Here is a 20,041-nt window from a genome sequence, read left to right on the forward strand (position 1 = left end):
CGATTTCGTCACGTTGTTTTGAAGAGGTTATGTTCTACCACCAGTTAGTGCTGATAACAGAATTCATCCCAACATCAATTACACTAATTTATATTGTAATGTTCAATGTTCACCTCATTTGTTCTTCATTCACAATTTTTATCCGTAAGTCTTTATGCTAAAGCTATTTTTAACAAAGTTATATCATTCAAAACTTCACAAGTCTTCAATGTCGAATTTGATGTGTTTTATGTGTGCAACTTTTTAGATTCTGTTGCGTCTTAGCGACGCTCATGGTTTGGGCTGTCTAACTTTAAATAAAGGCTTCTTCACCACTTTACAATCAATATTATAGGAAACTATTAATTCTAAAATGTAACGTCCTACTCATGAACGTTGCCTCCATCTAGGGAAGCTTATGCTCTCTGGCTTTACATTTTTTGCAAGCAGGACCGCATTCATTGCAAGGATTGTTGGCAGTGCATTATTGTCAATAACTTCAAACTTAGCAGAAAAATCCAAGTATGTCTACTGCAATCCCATGTTATTTTGAGTTCTCGCAGGTTAACATGCTAGCAAAAGGCATGGGGGAACGCGCTCAGAAAGATGGCAGCAGCAAAAATGAGCCACAGAGAAAACAGCCATGGTATAGAAGAGCGTACACACCAAACTTGTGAATGCATCAGAAATATCGACGGTGCAAGTCGGCAATCACATAACTCGTTTGCGGTGTCTGAAAATCTCCGCAACTATGTTATTTTTTTAAAGGAGAACAAATGGACATTATTCCTTGAAGTTTTTGCAGAATTTTCCTCGCACACAGAAGAAAATTCATGGAAGTTTTAAAGAATTACCGTTGAGTAGTTTTCGGTTTAAAAAATAAAGTATGACAGGAAGTCTGCGACGTCGCAAACCGAGTTATGTGATTGCCGACTTTCACCGTTGATATGTTTCCTCTCCACCTATTAACACTTGGTGACTGTTCTAATCTATTGTTTTCGACCCAAAAAGGGGATATCCATGCAATTGTTAACTCTGCTATGATTGTGCAACCTTTTTTTCTTGCCAGAAACTTCAAAGCTTTTGAATCTCCAGGACCAGAATTCTTGACGGCTACCTGCACATCCCACGACCAAGACATTTTTTCAACACAATTGTGGGTTAGGAAAGAGGGGGAAAAGGAGCAGCAAATAAAGGTATGTCTTCATTTTGAAAATCTCATTGGTAAAAGGGTTTTTTAAAATGGGAAAGCTGAGAACTTTGTGTAGGTACAGGGTGTGTACCAGTTTGGAAAGTCCGGAAAAAGTACGCAATTTTTAAGGTCGGTCCGTAAGTACCTTAAAAGTATGTAAATCTCGCGGAAGGTCCGTAATTTTTCGCATTTTGCGCTGCGCGTTCAGTTCGATTGCCTAATAGTTATAGCTGTGTATTGTCCGTCAGGCGTATTAGTGCGATGTCAGCCCGTATGAGCGCCGTTGTTGTAGAGGAGCGGAATTAGGCATTTCCCTAGATTTGATGGAAACAGCCGAAAAGGCCACAGGAATAGCTGAAGTATAGCGCGCGGCAGTGCCAAAATCGAAGAATTGCAATATCAAAAAGGTACTTAAAAAGTACTTAATTTTTCCTCAAGGCGAGGCACTTAAATTTTTCCTTAAGTACCTCAAAAGTACTGAAAAAGTACTTATTTTATTTTTGTGGACCTCAGTAGACACCCTGAGGTATCCTTGTTAATTACTGCCTGACATGGTCATTAATGGCAACTGTCAATGCAATCGGCACTGTATTTAGAGTGAAAAAACTAATACTAGAGTTGAAGGGTCAAAGTGCAACTATTTTTCACCCTCACACAAGGATTGCAAAATATAGGGTAATTCAAAACTTCAAAAAAATAAAATGAAACTGCAAGCAAGAGTGGGAAAGGAGAATTTTTGCAGTATTAGTAAAATTACAATTTACTCGGTTCCTTTAACCGCTAAACTTAGTTGCATTATACTCACTCAAAGCAAGCCCTTATAACTGATACCTAATTTCATCAAGTTGTTTGTATACTTGACTTTCACTTTTTTTCATTGAGTAACTATGTTTCTTTTTTCCTTCAGCTGGTCTGTTGCTAAAAAAGTCATGGCTCACAAATGTATCAGGAGGATGAAAGTTTTGTTGAAGATTCTAAGCAATGACAACTTCGGAGCAAAGGCCCAATTTTGCACTGGCAGAATGCAGAGAGGTAAATTTTAACTCTGAATACTCAGATTCTTTTTCAACCACTTTTTTACTCTCAAAAAAGATGAAATAAAAAAAAGTTGGATAGCGGGACCCAGGCTATCCAACAAAAAGAACCATTTAAGTAATACCAAACAAGAAAATGTTTTTGATGGTGTGTCTTTGATCCCCATCGGAACATTACAAAGAGGACAATCATGAGCCTAGATTAAACCGGAAATGTGACAAAGATACTTCTATAAAACTCATTTCAAATTGTGAACATGGAGTTCCAGAGAAAAATTAACAGTTGAGTTTTTTGTAATACATATATCTAGTGTCTTGAACTTTAAAATATAACGACGGCATAAGTCTGCAATCTCATATCTCATTTGCGGTGTCTGAAAATCTCCGCCTCTATGTTATTTTTTTAAAGGAGAACAAATTGACATCATTCCTTGAATTTTTTGCGCACAGAGAAGAAAAATCATGGCCGTTTTACAGAATTGCCATTGAGTAGTTTTCTGTTTAAAAAATAAAGTATGACGGAAAGTCTGGGACGTTGCAAACTGAGTTATGTGATTGTCGACTTACACTGTCAATAAGCTGCTTTAATTAGATTGGTGTGTCAATTTTTTTACCGCAGCTTTTGCAGAGTTAGAGTAAAAATCTAAACAGCTGAAATACCATAACTAGACCAAAAAATAATTATTTGGATAATCTTGGTCTAATGCCATCTGTTCTCCATTGAAGTTAAAGACTTTCAAATCTTTTCTCCTTGATTTTCAGGTAAAAGGAAAGTAATCATTGATGATGTAGAAAAGGTAATAAGTGATGCAAAAAATCCTGAATTTGTGCCTCATAAATACTGTAAGTATCAAGAGATCTTCCTATAAATTGCTACTTTTGTTAATTTTTGAAATTATTAAATTTCTGTTGTCTTGCAGAGTCTGTGATTTTGAACAATCAGGACACAAAGGCAGTCATTTTTGACCCAGAAAATCCCTCTCTTTGTTCAAGATTTTTTTCTTACCTCAAATTCTCCTTGATATTTAAACAAAAAAGAACAAAGTAATTAATTTCGCTAAACTCAATTTTCACATATCATTTTACACAATTTATGATGGTCAGAATTAATAGCAATGGAATTTCACCCCTTAGCACTTAGCATGCAACAAGACATGAAGGCTTCCCTGAATAGAGGGCATGTTTCTTCAAACATTAAAGTTTCTTAAAAGATAAGTAAACAGCAAAGAGAGCGTAAGAAAGTGTCTTCCAGGAGATTAATTTTCTTCTTATTCTGTATTCAAGTTGTAATTAATTTATTTATTGAACTGTTTTTATAGTGAAAGAGAAACTAAACCAAGAGGAGCTAAGTCATTTGAGATGGATGCTACAAAAAGAAAACATGAAGCAAGATATATTTTTAATTGGGCGGCCAGGAATCAGCCGAAGAAATTTAGCTATGGCTTTTTTAGAGCTGACTTGTAAAGAATATGAATATGTTTCTTTGTCACGAGATACCACAGAAGCAGATTTGAAGCAAAGACGTGAAATTATCAATAGTTCTGCAAAGTATATTGATCAGGTAAATACCTCTGAATCTGTTTATCCTACAGGATTCAATATATTGCATGTTCTCTGTAAGCAATAATTGAGAAACCCAATGTACAGTCCCGCTGATTCTTGGCGTTGTTGAGTTTTCAGAAGTAGCCCAATTGATTTCCATGTACTTTTTAGAGCTGAGCTTAAGGAAAATGCCTCAAAATTTTTTCACATTTAATTTTCCAGACAATCTGAATTTTCTCCTTAAAACAAGATTGAACAGATAAAATTTAATTCTTTGAATAATTCGTGTATGATGAGAAATAACTAAATTTATTTTGAATTCAGTAGCAAAAAATACATCAGAATGCCATTATAGCATGCCTGAAAATTTTTTTTTCTACCTATGACAGCACACTCTTTTTAGTCGAATCATTCTTTCTCAAATAACTTACGAAACACCTTTGGTTGTTTTCATTTGTAAAAGGAAGAGAGAACAAACATCGACAGTTGTCTGATTCATATGTAATTAAAGTAAAGTTTGTTAGACAGGGTACAAAATTCATCATACTTAAAGAAAGTAAGAGGAAGGGGGACCTTTATCAAAAATATTTTAAGTTTAAAATTTTCAAAGAAATAACGTAAAGCTGAAGTTAAAATAAGGCCAGCAGTCTAGAATAAACCACTAGACAGGTTCAGTAACGTAGCACTGCAGCACATGTTTTCTTAGCAAAATTTCTCATAGAAATTGTCAGATGTATAAAAAAAATTACAAAATTAGCCCCTAAGAGAGTAATAAACGTCCTTAACTTACATTTTAAATTAAAAATTCAAACTTCATGTCTGAGAAGAAACCACAATAATTGTAGGCCAGATTACGCAGTGAAATCAACTCGTACCCACATTAGATGTACAATTAGTGCTTTGTTTCACACTCATTTCCTTCCTCTTCTGATTTCAATCTTGCCGAGAAAAGTCAGTTCACAGGCAAATTCTTTCACAGTAAAATCTATTGTAATCAATTTAGTGCTTTAGTAGCTTTCCGTAAGCAGGAAGTACAAATTATAATCAAGGTAGAAAAAGGAAATTATTTTCCAACTCATGAGTTGAATTTGGAAAGGTTTAATGCATTCATTATATTCTACATTGAATTTTGATAGGGAAACACAAGTTATGGTGCTTAATTTAATTTTCTACCATGTCTCGTGGTCCATTAACGTAATGTAGCTGCAGGTAGATCCACAGTACTTACTTACAAGAGCGACTCTGTAGTTTACCAATCAAATATCGATTTCTGAATTTCAAGACATCTTTTTAAAAATCCCAAACAGTCACGAAAAATCATTTTGTCATACAATTTGCACTATTCTGTTGGGTTGTAGTTTTGGTATTTTTTCAAGCATTTCCTGATCAAATTTTGTTTATTATTTACTGAAGCACAACAACATGATTATATTATCGAATTTATCATGAATTTATCAAATCTCTATTGCAAGCACTGTTAGTAGATACAACTTAATTTAATTTGTTTCTGATCTCATCCTTTAAATTCATTTTGTTGTTTTTTTTTGTTTTTGTTCACCGTAGAGTGCCGTGCGAGCAGCTACGCAAGGGAGAGCTCTAGTACTAGAAGGGATCGAAAAAGCTGAAAGAAACGTTTTACCTGTTCTGAATAATTTACTTGAGAATAGAGAGATGCATCTAGAAGATGGTAGATTTCTAATTGAAAGCCATACATATGATAAATTACTTGAGGTTTGTACTCTATCCCCTTCCTTGTATTGCTTGCCTCAAAAAAATGAGTCGCTATTTCTGATGCTTAGATGGTGCCATGATGTTTCAGTAAAGAGAATGGGCCAGTAGACAAGATACGAATGTAAGCAGTTTGATACACATTTTCAAAATATAATTTTATGCAGTACATAATTTGTGCAACGTAAATCACTGAAACTAAAGCCTAACTAAGACATTCAATGTTTTTTGACGCGTAAATTCAAACATCCCGCTTATGTAAAAACAATAGTCCTCAAGAGTCAAACTGCGCACTGAACAGCACCATAATAGTTTCTGAGGTATAAAAGTATGACAACCTCAATCTGAGTGCTTCAGCTTTGCTGTTGCATGTTGCAAACACTTTGAACATCAGACGTGTTTTGTTCGAAACAACAAAATGTTTCCGTTTTTCTCTTGTTTTTTTTTTATGCAATTCTAAACAACCAATGAGAGAGCAACTTTCAATTTTAGGTTAGAAAACAGCGTTGCTTTTTTGAACAACATAAAAACGGCTTGCTTAGAGCTTGTTGCAGTTGTTGTACAACAATGTTGCTTCAGAGGTTCCCAAATTTAGTGCGCTAAAATAAGCCCCGCCCCCACGACACAAAACAATTTTGAACAAAATGCGATTATTGCTTATTTTCACAACATGTTGCAAGTGTTGCCTTTGTACAAAATACGGCTATCAAAAGGCGAGGAAAGAACTTTTCTCAATTGAGAAGTCCTTCGAAACCGTTGCAGTGCGCAATTTGATTCCAGTAGACTTTTAGTTTTCTTTTGAGCAGGGAATTAGAATTTCCTGTAACCGATCTTAACTAAAAACATCAATATCTTAGTTAGGAGTTTATTTCAGTAATTTTCGTTGTACAGATCGTGTTGTGCATAAAATTTTGGTCAGGGAAAGTGTATCAGAATACCTAAATTTGTACTTTGTCTACTGGTCCATTGTTGGAATACCTTTCCGCTTTCAACTGACAAGAGGAGGCCGAGAAGTGGTTGCCTCTGATCTTAATGGGGTTTGTAGCAATAATTAGTTCAAAGACAGCTAATTGACGGGCACATTTTAGTTATTTGAACTGCCTACCTGAAGTTTCAAACCCATGACCCCATGGTCATGAGGGGAGTATTAAATCATTGCGCCACTAGTGATGGATATGCCGATAGCTGAAAGTCGCTCTTCTTAGCACAGATGGTCAGTGGAGGGCCTCTCTGAATGAATTTTGAAGGGTAATGAGAGCCTATTAGCAGAAATTGAAAAACACCAAAATTCCTGAAAACTTTCATGCAGTACAGGGGCATTGCAGTAACCTTGGTCACAACGTTTTCCCTAACATCTCGTTTCAGTGCGTCATGATTTAATAAATCATCAGTTTTTCAAATACATAATTTTGCTGGAGCTAAGGATCATTTGTGGGAAGGAATTTCACCTAGTTTATTAGTTCTTTTGAGATTATCATTCTCCCAAGCTTCATAATAATTTAGGAGGAGTGGTAGGAATGTTTCCTTCTACAACTGAGAAAATTATTTTTTCATAATGATTGTAGTGGAACCTACAGCAAATATTTGTAAGTGACAAATTATGAAAATGTGCTTCCTTCAATATTTATGATTGTGCAAAAATAATTCTCATTTTTAATTCGGTTCTCTTGCAGAAACATGGTGAGGCAGAGTTGAAAAAGTGGCATTTAACTCGAGTAAGCGAAGATTTTCGAGTCATAGCTCTTGGTTTACCTGTTCCAGCTTATCAAGGCAATGCTCTAGATCCACCTCTGCGATCTCGGTTTCAAGCCCGCAATATTGCACCTCCCCTTTACGAGGTATGTAAACTTCTAGGGTTAGAGTAAGGTTAAGGGTAAACAATTACAAAAAACCATGAATATTAGGCAATTTTTTAATGTACGTTTTTAGAAAAAAGTGTTTCCCTCATATTTAGGCCAAAAAAATAGGAGCAGAACATATTTATGTGCTAATAAAAGACTAGGGACAAGAATGTCCCATATTTCAAATTTTCGCTCAGGTACCGGCGGTTTTTCGATATTTCTCGAGCTTTTGTGGATATACGCTGTATTGTGAGTGCTCGACTTACCAAAGACTCCGTAAATAAATCCTCGCCTTTTTGACGGAAGGGCGTATCCCAATATCCATGTAAACCTTATTTTATATCTGGACATTCGTGCTTTTGGGGGCTCATGTGCGAAAATCAAGTTATGCCCTTATGTCAGAGGAGGGGTTTAATAAAAAATAAGTTGTCAGGTAGTACTACTTATCATTGCAATGCAATTACGCCTCTACAGCTCCGACCGCTTCAATGGTTATTTGTGTTCCCTAAGGACAAATTGTAGGCACCCTATTTCAGCACTTTTGGATGCCAAGTAGTGCAGACCCTTGGGGATGGACTTCTTGGACGCCAGGGGGGGGCAGCCCCGAGGGTTGGGTTGCTTGGATGTCAGGTGGGGCAGCCCCTGGGAGGTTGGGCTCCATGGATGCCACGGGGAGCACCCCGAGGGTTGGATCGCTTGGATTTCATGAGGGGCTCCTTGGATGCTAAGAGGGGCCCCCTCTTACAGTTGGACTTCTTGGATACAAGGGGGGGGGCAGCCTGGAGGGTTGGGTCGCTTGGATGTCAGGTAGGGCAGCTCCGAGGGGTTGGACTTCTTGGATGCCAAGTACTGCAGCCCCTTGGGGTTGGACTTCTTGGATGCTAAGGGGGGGGTAGCCCCGAGGGTTGGGTTGCTTGGATGTCAGTTGGGGCAGCCCCCAAGGGGTTGGGCCTCTTGGATGGCAAGGGAGGCAGCCCCTGGGGGTGGACTTCTTGGATGCCAGGGAGGGCAGCCCCAAGTGTCGGGTTGCTTGGATGTCAGTTGGGGCAGGCCCCGGGGGATTAGGCTTCTTGGATGCCATGAGGGGCAGTCCCTGGGGGGATGGACTTCTTGGATGCCAAGTAGTGCAGCCCCTTGGGGTTGGACTTCTTGGATGCTAAGGGGGGGGGCTTAGCCCCGAGGGTTGGGTTGCTTGGATGTCAGGTGGAGCAACCCCCGGGGGGTGAGGCTTCTTAAATGCTAAGAGGGGCCTTCCCCTTGGGGTTTGACTTCTTGGATTCCAAGGGTGGCAGCCCCAAGGGTTAGGCTGCTTGGATGTCAGGTGGGGCAGCTCCAAGGGTTGGGTTGCTTGGATGTCAGGTGGGGCAGCCCCTGGGGGAAGGACTTCTTGGATACGAGGGGGGGGGGGGGGCAGCCCCGAGGGTTGGGTTGCTTGGATGTCAGGTAGGGCAGCTCCGAGGGGTTGGACTTCTTGGATGCCAAGTACTGCAGCCCCTCGGGGTTGGACTTCTTGGATGCTAAGGGGGGGTAGCCCCGAGGGTTGGGTTGCTTGGATGTCAGTTGGGGCAGCCCCCAAGGGGTTGGGCCTCTTGGATGGAAAGGGAGGCAGCCCCTGGGGGTGGACTTCTTGGATGGCAAGGGAGGCAGCCCCTGGGGGTGGACTTCTTGGATGCCAGGGAGGGCAGCCCCAAGTGTCGGGCTGCTTGGATGTCAGGTGGGGCCGCTCTGAGGGGTTGGGCCTCTCGGATGGCAAAGTGGGCAGCCCCTGGGGGAAGGACTTCTTGGACGCCAGGGAGGGCAGCTCCAAGGGTTGGGTTGCTTGGATGTCAGGTGGGGCAGCCCCCAGGGGGTCGGGCTTCTTGGATACGAGGGGGGGGGGCAGCCCCGAGGGTTGGGTTGCTTGGATGTCAGGTGGGGCTCCTTGGATGCTAAGAGGGGCCCCATCTTGGGGTTGGACTTCTTGAATGCGAGGGGGGGGGCAGCCCCGAGGGGTTGGGCCTCTTGGATGGCAAGGGTAGCAGGCCCTGGGGGTGGGCCTCTTGGATGTCAGGGAGGGCAGCCCCAAGTGTTGGGTTGCTTGGATGCCAGTTGGGGCAGCCCCGGAGGGATGGACGTCTTGGATGCCAAGTAGTGCAGCCCCTTGGGGTTGGACTTGTAGGGGGACGAGGAAATAAGACGCGAGTGGATCGGTGTGAGAACATTTATTCGAACCCTAAAAGAACAACAAACACTATGGTCAACGAGACTAGCTGCGAAAAGTGAGAGATGTGAGGCTGAGACTCTGGCTGGTCGTGCCGGTGGCATATATACAGGACTGAAGGAACCTAGAAGGGTCCAGAGGCGCCGAGGTGCGGGAGCGTGCAGCGGTGGTGGAACAAGGCAGGAAGGCTAGAGAACCCTCTGGGAAAAGGCTCCGCGCGGCGCTTGGCGGGGCGCGCAGTTGCCAACTCGTGAGCCACGCTTAGGAGCGTGGCCTGTGTGGCGTGGACGCCACAGACTTCTTGGATGCAAGGGGGGAGCAGCCCTGAGGATTGTGTTGCTTGGATGTCAGATGGAGCACGCCGGAGGCTGGGCTAATTGGATGCCATGTGGGGCACCCCCGGAGGTTTTGCTGCCTTAATACCACCGTCACATTGCGGAAATTCGTACCCGGTTGCCTGGGCCAATGATTCGCCGTCAATCATCCGGCTATGCAAGAGGACTGTCGTAACGCACGAATAGTTGTATCAGAATTTTGCATCAAGATTACGGAGCGGGTTGAAGGCGCACTTTTGTATCGTATACGAGTCTCCGTGTACAATGATGTTGACCAAATATGTTCATAATTTTGGAGTCTACAGTCGAGCTGTAATTTTGGAAAATGCTCGAAGAATATTATTTTGATTATTAAATAATCAGATTCTATTTTGTCTGTATGTCTTATTTCAAAAAAGAGAGCCCAAATGCCTGGTTTCGATTGTGGTTTTTGAGTCTTCTTGTTTTGGTCATCGTATTCATATGCACAACTGAGGAAGTTGCAGTTTACAAGATCGCGACTTACTCAAAAGCGGTTGTAAATTTAATAAGTTTCGTCTTGCTTCAGTCATCGTATTCATATGCTCAACTGAGAGAGTTGCCGTTTACGAGATCGCAACTTACTCAAAAGCGGTTGTGAATTCAATAAGTTTCGCACGTATAAAATGAGCTTCTGTCGATGAACTGTCAATAATCAAAAGTGAAGAAAAGGTACTTTGTCCACCAGTCCATATGAAAGGCGTAAAGCATGGATGGATGGAGCATGGATGTCCGCCAGGTTTCTACAGGCACCATGCTATAGATGGATGTAGGTTTCTAACGGTGTATATACGCCAAAGCGTTGGAGGAAAAATAGTAAAAAAAGTATTACCCATACAATTTTTTGAGGGTCCAAGCTGAGACGATATCGATGGTGAAAATGCAGAAGTGCGTATCTCGATTTTCGACAGTTTGAGTTGCCTGCATAAACGTGTTGTTGAAGATATCGTCTATCTGCCAGCAGGAGATCATATCCGAAAAAAATCGTGAAGTCACCTAAAACCGTAGAACTTTTTTCGCGTATCTCGGGCTTAAGTGCAGAAATGCGTATCTCGTTCTGGCCCCTTCATTTGATCCGGCGCGCCTTACGCACAACGCACGCTGCTCAGCGTTTCCCACCAACAGCATACATCAGCTGATCAGCTATTAGTGTATTTTCCGAAGGGAAAAAAAAGGAGCGGCGACGCACTGGCGCCTACAAACCTAACAGGGATACCTCACGCATTGCGCAACGCGTGAAGTATCCCTGTTAGGTTTGTAGGCGCCAGGCGTTTCGCGCTGGCTGCCCGCCTGCCGCGCCGCAGCGTGCCACGGCGCTTGAAGCAACTATTTCACACCAGAGGTATTGCACAGCATCATACGAAACTGAAGGCGCTCTAATATATTAGTAATGGCAGGCATCCATCAAAAGTACGGAGCTTCCCTCGCAAAATAAATCAAGATACTACGGCCCAAAAATAGAGCGGTAGTCCAAAAACTCACCAAGTCCTAGCATCCGTAATTAGTAACGTTTAGCATACACTTTATCGCCTGGCTGTTGCTTAGTCGCCATCGGCTATAAAAGGCTACAAGAAATTGTGTAGCCGGCTATAGAAGCTATTGGATGTCTTACAGCCAGCTGTAGGTCTATGGTATTTTGGAACACAGATTCTACTGCCAATTTTTACCAGGGTTGCGATTTCGTCGGCGATAAAATCGCTAAGATCATCAACATTTGAGCGATTATCCTCGATCTTGTCGCAGTAAAATCGCAATTTTATCGCCCGGCAATTTATCGCGATATTATCGCAAAGAAAATCGCGAAATATGGCGATTTAATATCGATTTTATCGACGAAAGTTGATCGCGATTTTATTGAACAAAAAATTGCGATGAATAGCGATTTAATCGCCATAAATCGCAATTTTTTATTCGATAATATTGCGATAAATCGCCACCGATAAAATCGCTATTTATCGTGATCACTGCTACTTGGGTACCTATGTAGGTACCCATTACTCGCGGCGCGAGGCGTTCATGTCGATTATTCATTCTCTGGGCCAATGCAATCATGAACTGATGGTTCATCACAACGGTCAGTTGTATTAGAGCAAATTGAGTCACACAATGCTTCATCTATCGCACTGGATCAACTATAAAGATTCTAAATAAGTTTTAAGTATGAATAAACCCTATTTTAGATCCAAATGATCAAGAGCACGTTCAAAACGCTAATTGCAGAAATGCGTATCTCGTGATCAAACGTCATTTTTCAATCATACAATGCTTGATCCGGCCGCATAAGATCAAACTGAAGCTTCTGATAAGGAATTGTAAGCGTGAAACTTTTTTCAGTCTTTAAATAATCAAAATCCGCCAACAACAGGTTTAAAACACTATTTGCAAAAATGCGTATCTCGTGATAAAGTGTCAATTCTTATTGGCGTAACATGCGAATCTCGGTATTTCTGTCGTAGTTCGAGAAATAATTCAAAATGCTGATGGCGTCTGAAAAAGCATCTTATTCTTGCTATCCTTAAGAATTATTACCCCGTTTTGGGGATGCATCCAGGATGCCAAGAAACGCCTAGAAATAGTGATTCTAAATTTTGAAATTTTTTACCCCAAGCCTAAACATTCGCGCGTTGCTAATGTTTTCGTTTAGTTTAGAGGTTACGTTGGGGTTTTTCTCTCTAAACTCCCCTTTTTATCCCCCCCCCTTTGTGTCTGGCACCTTCAGTAGAGTAGCATAATACCCAATAATACCGCAGCATCAACAGAAATAAGACTATCTGAAACGCTTTCAAACCTCCAAAGGTTTAATTAATAATTCTAAAAAAAATCAATAAATTTCAATTTTATGAAATTTATTCGAGCCTTGTAAAATTTCATGTTTCACGTGAAATTTTGGGGGGCGCTAGGGAGGGTGGAAGTCAAAACCTGTGAACCAAAATTTTTTGGGGGTCTGAAAATTTGGGGAAAGAAGTGCTCCAGTATGAGTAACTGATAGACGAAGTTTGAATAAGTTTTAAGGGGCGGGGGCGAAAAAAGCCGTTTTTGCATACGGCTCTTTCAAAACGTGAAATTTCACTTTCCATCTCTGGCCACATAGTGGTCCATGACTAAACAAAGGCCTCCGAAAGTAAAGACCCACTCTATTAAAGCTCTAACCTTTGAACTCCCTCACTCCTGCCCATCGACCTTCTTACTCCCCTTCTTCACCCCGTCCGCCGAGCTTCTTGAAACTGATTTTATTAGGATAGAGAGAATAATATCAGGGGACTTCTCGTGTCAGATCCTTCTATTCTTCACGAATGATTCGTATGGTTTGAATTCGACCCATGAAAGCCAAGCACTTGTTTTGTACATCAGCGTATCTGAAGGCAATCGGGTTAAAGAGATGCATTTGTCGGAGAGAATGCAAACGGTAGGGAGTCATGAATGAAGTAGGAAGATTTGATTAGAAAAAGTAAACGAACTCTCGGAAAAAGTAATCATTGAAGTACTTCGAATGGAAATGAGATTCGTACGCTCGGTCAGAGTACCCACAGCGGATTTAATTATGCAGGAAATACAGAAGAAATAAATTATGGTGGAGGAGCACGAAAATTCGATGCTTAATTAAGTCAACACGCGATGGTTTCGAAATGAGTCTCGGGTCTAACCCCGAATGGGACTCATCGGAAATAGCATCCGTCCGCCGTTTTCCTTCCGCATTGCTCTCCCTTTCCTTTCTAGGGCTATTTTTCTAATTAGGCCGTACATTGAACCTACAGTTCTCGAAAATATTACAGTTCTAGGAACAAGTTTTGCTTATTTAATGTATTTTTAATAGTTTTTTCACAATTAAAAAAAAAAAAAAAAAAAAAAAAAAAAAAAAAAAAAAAAAAAAATCTGCACAACATTCCAACGAAGCAAGGTGGTAAAATAGTGCTGGGTCCGCACTATTTTGCAGGGGAAAACAAGCTCAAAAAGTCCCAAAAAAAGTGCAAAATTGACGTATGGATATTTTTTACCTGCGAAAATGCGTAACTGAGCTGGTACTAGAGAATAATTTCAGCGGTAATCACGATCCTCTACCATCAAGTCGAAGCAATACTGTTGACGGCGCTCTGAGCAACTATTCCGCCACTGAAGTATTGCACAGTATCAAATGAAAATGAAGGCGCACTGTTCCGGTGAACATTCGCACTTGATGCACTGTCGCGCGCAATGAGAATGTTTCCGGCGATCACCCGATGTAACCGGAAATGCTGCATACTTCCGGTCCTAATATTTTTAATGCCATAAGTTTCACGCCCAACAAGAGAGTGTTTCCAGCGATCCTCCACTGTAACCGGAAATGCTCAATACTTCCGGTAAATGAGTCGGTGTTTCCGGCGATCCCCTGATGAAACCGAAAATGCCGAATACTTCCGGTAAGTACTCATTTGAAATTGTAACTAGAGTATCTTCCCATGCAGGTACTCTAATTGTAACTTTCGCGCATATTTAAAAAATATTTAAAAGTCGTTTTTTGTGCAGTTTATGGTTTTATGAAATTTATACGTCAGTAAGTTTCACTGCATCTTCAAACATATTTTAGGTCTCTTTTCCTAATTGTCGTTAATAAGAGACGAAGTTATCACTCTAGGAACCTGGGGGGGGGGGGGGGATACATTTTTTGAGGGGAGGCTGAGAAGAACAGGAAGCGTTAAGTTGATTGACTGTAATGGATCATTTTTTATTCATTTACTACGAAAAACAGAGAATGACTAATATAAAAGCACCCATATTGAATTTTTGAGTCTGATAGTATGCAACTAGTGCGACACACATACACCCAAAAAAAAAAAATGCAGAATTGCAGAGCTTATAAAACGAAAACTCGATCCAAAAAAGTCAAGTTGAATTTTCAGTTTTTGAGACGTTGATTTGGACAGTCTTCGTAGCATTGCCCATGTGCTTCGTCTATGAAGCTCACTCAGCTCGCCGCTGAAGGAAACACATTCTCAGAAATCTCTTCAAGGAGAAAAGGAGGTGGGTTCACTTTCTTCAACGGAGAAGACGGGTTTACTTGTCTATTAACCTTAGACACGCACGCCTCCGACACTTTAAAGTGTCCTAAAACACAAGCAGCGAGACGGAATCAATTTACCAGTCATTCTCCCGAATTCGCGCTGTTCCACATTTCATTTCTTGCGTGTTGAATTTCACTTTGATTCGAAGGGTCTTGTGCGGATTGTTTATATCCAATGAGGATCGTGGATGGTATTCGTTAAACGTATTCTGTACATGCCTTACCTCTCGTCCTTATATTAGCGTCCGAATTCTCAAGAATTTCAATCGCTAGAGAATTTAACAACAAACACCTATGTAGGCCAACCCAAGGTCGGAAAAGCGTTCTCCAGTGCTAACATGTCTAGGTAACAGGTAACACTGCCGTGTTAAGGAAGAACGGCCTATGAACATTCGAGAGTTGGAAAGCTTCCGTCGATAAAATGCTCATTCTTGACGAAAGTTTTTAGTATCTTTCTTTGAAATTTTTAGAACTTTTTGGTGGAGCTGCGAGCAAAATAATCTAAACAAGCAGTGAACTCCAACACAATGTGTTGATAAGGCGCGTCATTAACTCACACATATCAACCCCTTTAGTTTTCATTTACAGAGATTTCAAAATAGGCAAGTGGCACAACAAGAGAATTCATACGATCCAACTCTTCAACGACGCACTTTGACGAGACCTTGTATTGTGAATGTAGAAAGCCATTCGAACGAGTTTAAGTTTTTTGATCTGCCCCCAGCAATATCTTATCAGATTCTTAAAGAAAAGTGCTACGGAATAATTTAAGCGAAGAAAGGAAAAATTCTGTCGAACTCCTGAAAGATACAGTCGATTTAAAGGTCTTTTTGGGGCTAAAATATCCAAATCACCGGTACCTATTATAAATCCCGATATATTATTGAAAAGAAATTGACTCGATATAAATGCAATTGCATTAAATATGTCTTGATTTTGTTATTTTAAACGTATTTCCATGCAAAGAAGTTCAACCATGTCCATGCTTTATTCATTCATGAATTGAAAGTAAGCAATCTACATCCCGAAAATCTACCGATTTGCCGTAAAAAATTGCAGAAACTTGATATACCAGGTCGATGCACTCACTCGTTGAATTTACCAACCAATTTCGTGGGTGCAAATATATAAAAATCAATATGCTATAGTCATTTTGGGTGCATTTATTTTTCATGAAACAATAATAATTTCAATCCCGAAAAACCATCAATTTTCCGTATAAAATCGAAAAAATCGAGATGTGTCGACTCCCTGACGTGAAAATTAGATTCTACGTGTAAAAATACTTACACATGGATATGCTGAACAGAAACCATGTGTGGACACAGTTAGGATACATAGCCCCAGAATACTTTTAAAGCGCCTTTACTTTCCAGAATCTTGACGGAATTTTTTTTTGGCTTAAACGACTCAAGAGACACTGTAGTTAAAAAATATTTAGAATTTTCGATTTTGACACAAAAAAAAATGTTCGTTCAGGCACACCCTGTATTGTATGGAGTATTGCGCTGGTATTCAATCCTTGCCTTCAGATCAAAATTCTTACAAGGAAGCCCCTTGCAAGAGGCGAATTTTTTGTAATTTCTCCCAATTTTTTCTCCGTTATATAGTTGAATTGCTTGCCAAATTCTGAGGTCAATTATATTTAATTGTAATTTATACATTTCTTTTTTCCCCTTCATTTTATTTTTGTATGGAGAAGTTTCGTTGATTTCTTCGGATTTCGAATACTGTAACTTCTCTTCTATTCGGCCGATTTTTATGAATGAGACCTCTTTCAATTCGTCTTTGAATGGAGAGTAAGGAAAAAATTGCTAAGTACTCGCGAAACAATTTTTTCGAAAATTTGATGGATCCCAGCGTGACGGTGAAATGGGTAATCGAGTGAAAGTAATTAGGTCTGACTGTGGCGAGGGCCGCGAGGGTCGCCTTTTGTTCTTCAGCTGGGAAGCGACGCGGCGAAACGAGCCAGGACCGGGACACTACCTGGGTTTTGTGCCTGCCTGTGCACTGTTTTGGCCTGATAGGGGAGTGAATTTCTGTATGGGCCACGGTTAGCACATGGGCTAATGAGTCTCGAGGCTCATCACAGATTGCACTTACCACTATCCTGCTGGCCCTGGCTATCAGAGCAAGGAGTACCAAATTTTGAAAAGGATAACAGGGGTATGGAGATCTGTCAAAGCAACGTTTTAAACAAAACGAAGAAGTGAAATTCTCATTCAACGAGTGCCGACCTGATCAGCCATCCTCGAATCAGTTCGCTTGCTTCTGCTTATATATGCATATTTTAAATCAGCGCGTCGCATTCTAAGGTTTTTTTAAGAAAAACCAAGTAACGTAGACTCTTGGTATTCATTACACATAAACTAGCGAGCCCCAGAATGAGAAACAACTTTAAATCATAATTATTGACGGATAAATAAACTTTTTACACGCTTTGGAAAATCTCAGAAGTTCGCGGTAGTCACTTTTCGGTAAGGAACTAAGGGACTCGGTTATTGTATCGAGTGGGGGGTCGAAACGATCGCAAAGGCGGTATACTACGTATACGCGCCAAAAATTGGAAGAAAAGTATTCATGAGTTTAACTGGAAATTCGTGTTTTATCCAGGGCCGGATTCACCTACTTGCCGCCCATGGGCCGCCTGCATTTTTTCGCCCCCTTCTTATTCGTTTTGAAACATTAATAGATCGTATTCGATGGTGGTTCGATGTATCGTTTGGCTCAAAACAATAGAACATAACCTCATACGAAAATTTTAGTATTTAATTTGGAAAAGCTGAAAATGAGAAAATTCCCAAAAATTCCACTTTTCATTGCCACTTGGTACTCGAGAGAATAAAAATTCGATCACATAAGACCTGTTACCTCAGATTTCTAAATTGACTTTTGAGGCTGTATTTACATATTTAACCAATCGATATCAATGTAATCTCCCCTGTGTGGTCTATCGAAGACGATCTATAAAAATCATCAAGTGAACGTGCCGGTGGGGGAGGGGTGTATGAGACGCGTTTTACCCGTGTTGGGCACATTTTTTGTGAAAGCCCTGTCAACACTATAACAAAAGTTCACGGAACTTTGCGCGAAAGTTAAGTTCCGTAAACCTATCCCTGTTTGGACAAAGCCTTCCATTTATAAGAAATGGACGAAAAAATTATGAAAGAACAACCTCCGCCGCCGCGCCGTCCCCACTGTGTTTGGCGTAATGCGTGAAGTATTCATGCAGTCTTGTAGGCGCTACGCGTCTCCCGCCGACCGCTGCTGTCCGCACTGTTTGACGCAATGCGTGAAGTATTCATGCAGGCGTGTAGGCGCTATGCGTTTCATGCCGACCGCCGCGCCGAGGGTATCTCCTTTCCATCCCAGTCCTCGTCATCATTGTTCTCTGCGCCGCTCCGCTCCTGGTCAAATTGCGTATTTGGTTTCCTCTTAACTCGACCAATTGGATTGCATTTTGCAAAAAGGAACCACTAGCATTGCAATGATGCTAAGATTGTGCAACTTCATCGCTTTTGCAATAAAATTGCGGAAATCGTGAAAAATTATGAAATTTAGATGATAATTTTTGTCTTAAATTTACAGTTTTTAGCGAGTAAAATAGAAACTATTAATGAATAATCGGGTTTTTCCTCCAAGGCAAGAGAAGTTGCACAATCTTAGCAACACTGCAATGCTAGTGGTTCCTTTTTGCAAAATGCAATCCAATTAAAGGTGTTGTCTCTTGTATCACCGGAAGACGAAAAATTTAGAACTTACTTTACTTTTACTCTCAGGCAATGAGAGATTGTGTCGCCTTTTCTCGTTTGTAATTTATTTTCTGAATCCGATTTTTTTCTCTCTTTTTTTGATACCTACATTCATAAAGATTGCAAAATTTGCCGTCCCCTACATTTTGCCGCCATGGGCCGCGGCCCATGTGGCCACCCCCTTTATTCGGCCCTGATTTATCAAAGGAAAGCTTGCAACGCCTGAAGGTTCATAAGGCGTTCTTCCTTAGCACGGCAGAATAGACAAAGAGCTTTTTTTCAGATGAAGACATAAGGATTTTTTCCCCGCAAGGAGAAAACACTATCTGACTTATCCATAAAAGTTCCTATTGCATAAGGAAACGAATGGCACTTAAGTTGTTTTTATAATGAGCAATAACCTAACTCGTACATGCTAATCTCCAATTCATCAGTAGATTTGAAAATATCTATCATATCTATCAAAATTTCGACTACAAATTATGTTTAGGAGTGCGGCCTAGCCTGTGAACTGTGAAGAATCTCCCTGATAATGGGATCTTGTAGTTTCTAGAACTTGTCCGCGAGTTTTTAATATTTTTATTTACTTATTCCCCTCCTCTTGGAAGTTAAATGTGAATTTTAATCGACGATTTATCGTTTTATTTTGTATCGCCAAGGTGACAAGGTGCCTTGTATATCCAAATAAGTATCCAAAAGTCACTCTTGTTTTGTTGTTATAGATCTCTAATTTATTACCTTTGTTTTAAGAGCTCTGTTTGAAAACAGCGTAAATGCATTGTAACATGTTGCTTATCTTCTTATGGTGTTTGCAAATCCAAACGTGAGAAATTCGTAATAAACACGCTGAACTTCAACGTTAGCGTGCTCGTAGTTATAATCACGTAATTACCCGCCAGGAGAGAATTAGATTAAATTCTTTCGAAACTATCTGTTGCTCTCACCAAGTTCATCAGGCTCCCAGCAATTTCGCAACTGAACATTCCTCGCTACTTGATGAAGAAAGGCACGTGCAATGTGGAATCTCAAGTTTATATGCAAACACTACTTTCAGTGAAATTTCATAATGAATTCTTGCCCGTGAATTTCTGAAATCAATGTTCATTGCAGCATCCAATAAATCCTGAAGCCAGTACCACCGACCGAACTTCCGGGCCAATGTTCAATGCTTAGGTCATTACGAGGAAACTTCTCACTAATTTTCCACGCATCAATTTATCGACCCCATGCTTAATGATGTGAAAGCTTTTTTCCTGTAATACATGCCCCAAAATCTATCTACTGTTTACGTGTAAATAGAGGGGAATACTTTATTATGGCCCGTATATTATTTCAAATTAGTTGTAAAAATAGCGCTAGGTATACACTACACTGGAAAAAAA

At 40.5% G+C, this 20,041-nt stretch overlaps 1 protein-coding gene across 1 annotated transcript in view; it reads left to right on the forward strand.

Moving 5' to 3' along the window:
• The first annotated feature begins 16 nt into the window (after window positions 1-16).
• The window catches only part of c12.2 (von Willebrand factor A domain-containing protein c12.2), a 49,545-nt gene continuing 29,520 nt past the window's right edge, over window positions 17-20,041 (forward strand). The window contains exons 1-7 of the mRNA XM_019052001.2: window positions 17-144; window positions 1,049-1,175; window positions 2,079-2,203; window positions 2,968-3,048; window positions 3,525-3,766; window positions 5,311-5,478; window positions 7,149-7,313. Of these exons, the coding sequence (XP_018907546.2) occupies window positions 2,101-2,203; window positions 2,968-3,048; window positions 3,525-3,766; window positions 5,311-5,478; window positions 7,149-7,313 (759 nt within the window). The 5' untranslated portion in view covers window positions 17-144; window positions 1,049-1,175; window positions 2,079-2,100. The remainder of the gene's footprint in view (window positions 145-1,048; window positions 1,176-2,078; window positions 2,204-2,967; window positions 3,049-3,524; window positions 3,767-5,310; window positions 5,479-7,148; window positions 7,314-20,041) is intronic.

This window comes from Bemisia tabaci, chromosome 5 (genome assembly GCF_918797505.1).
Source record: "Bemisia tabaci chromosome 5, PGI_BMITA_v3".
In the NCBI taxonomy this organism is placed as follows: Eukaryota; Metazoa; Arthropoda; class Insecta; order Hemiptera; family Aleyrodidae; genus Bemisia; species Bemisia tabaci.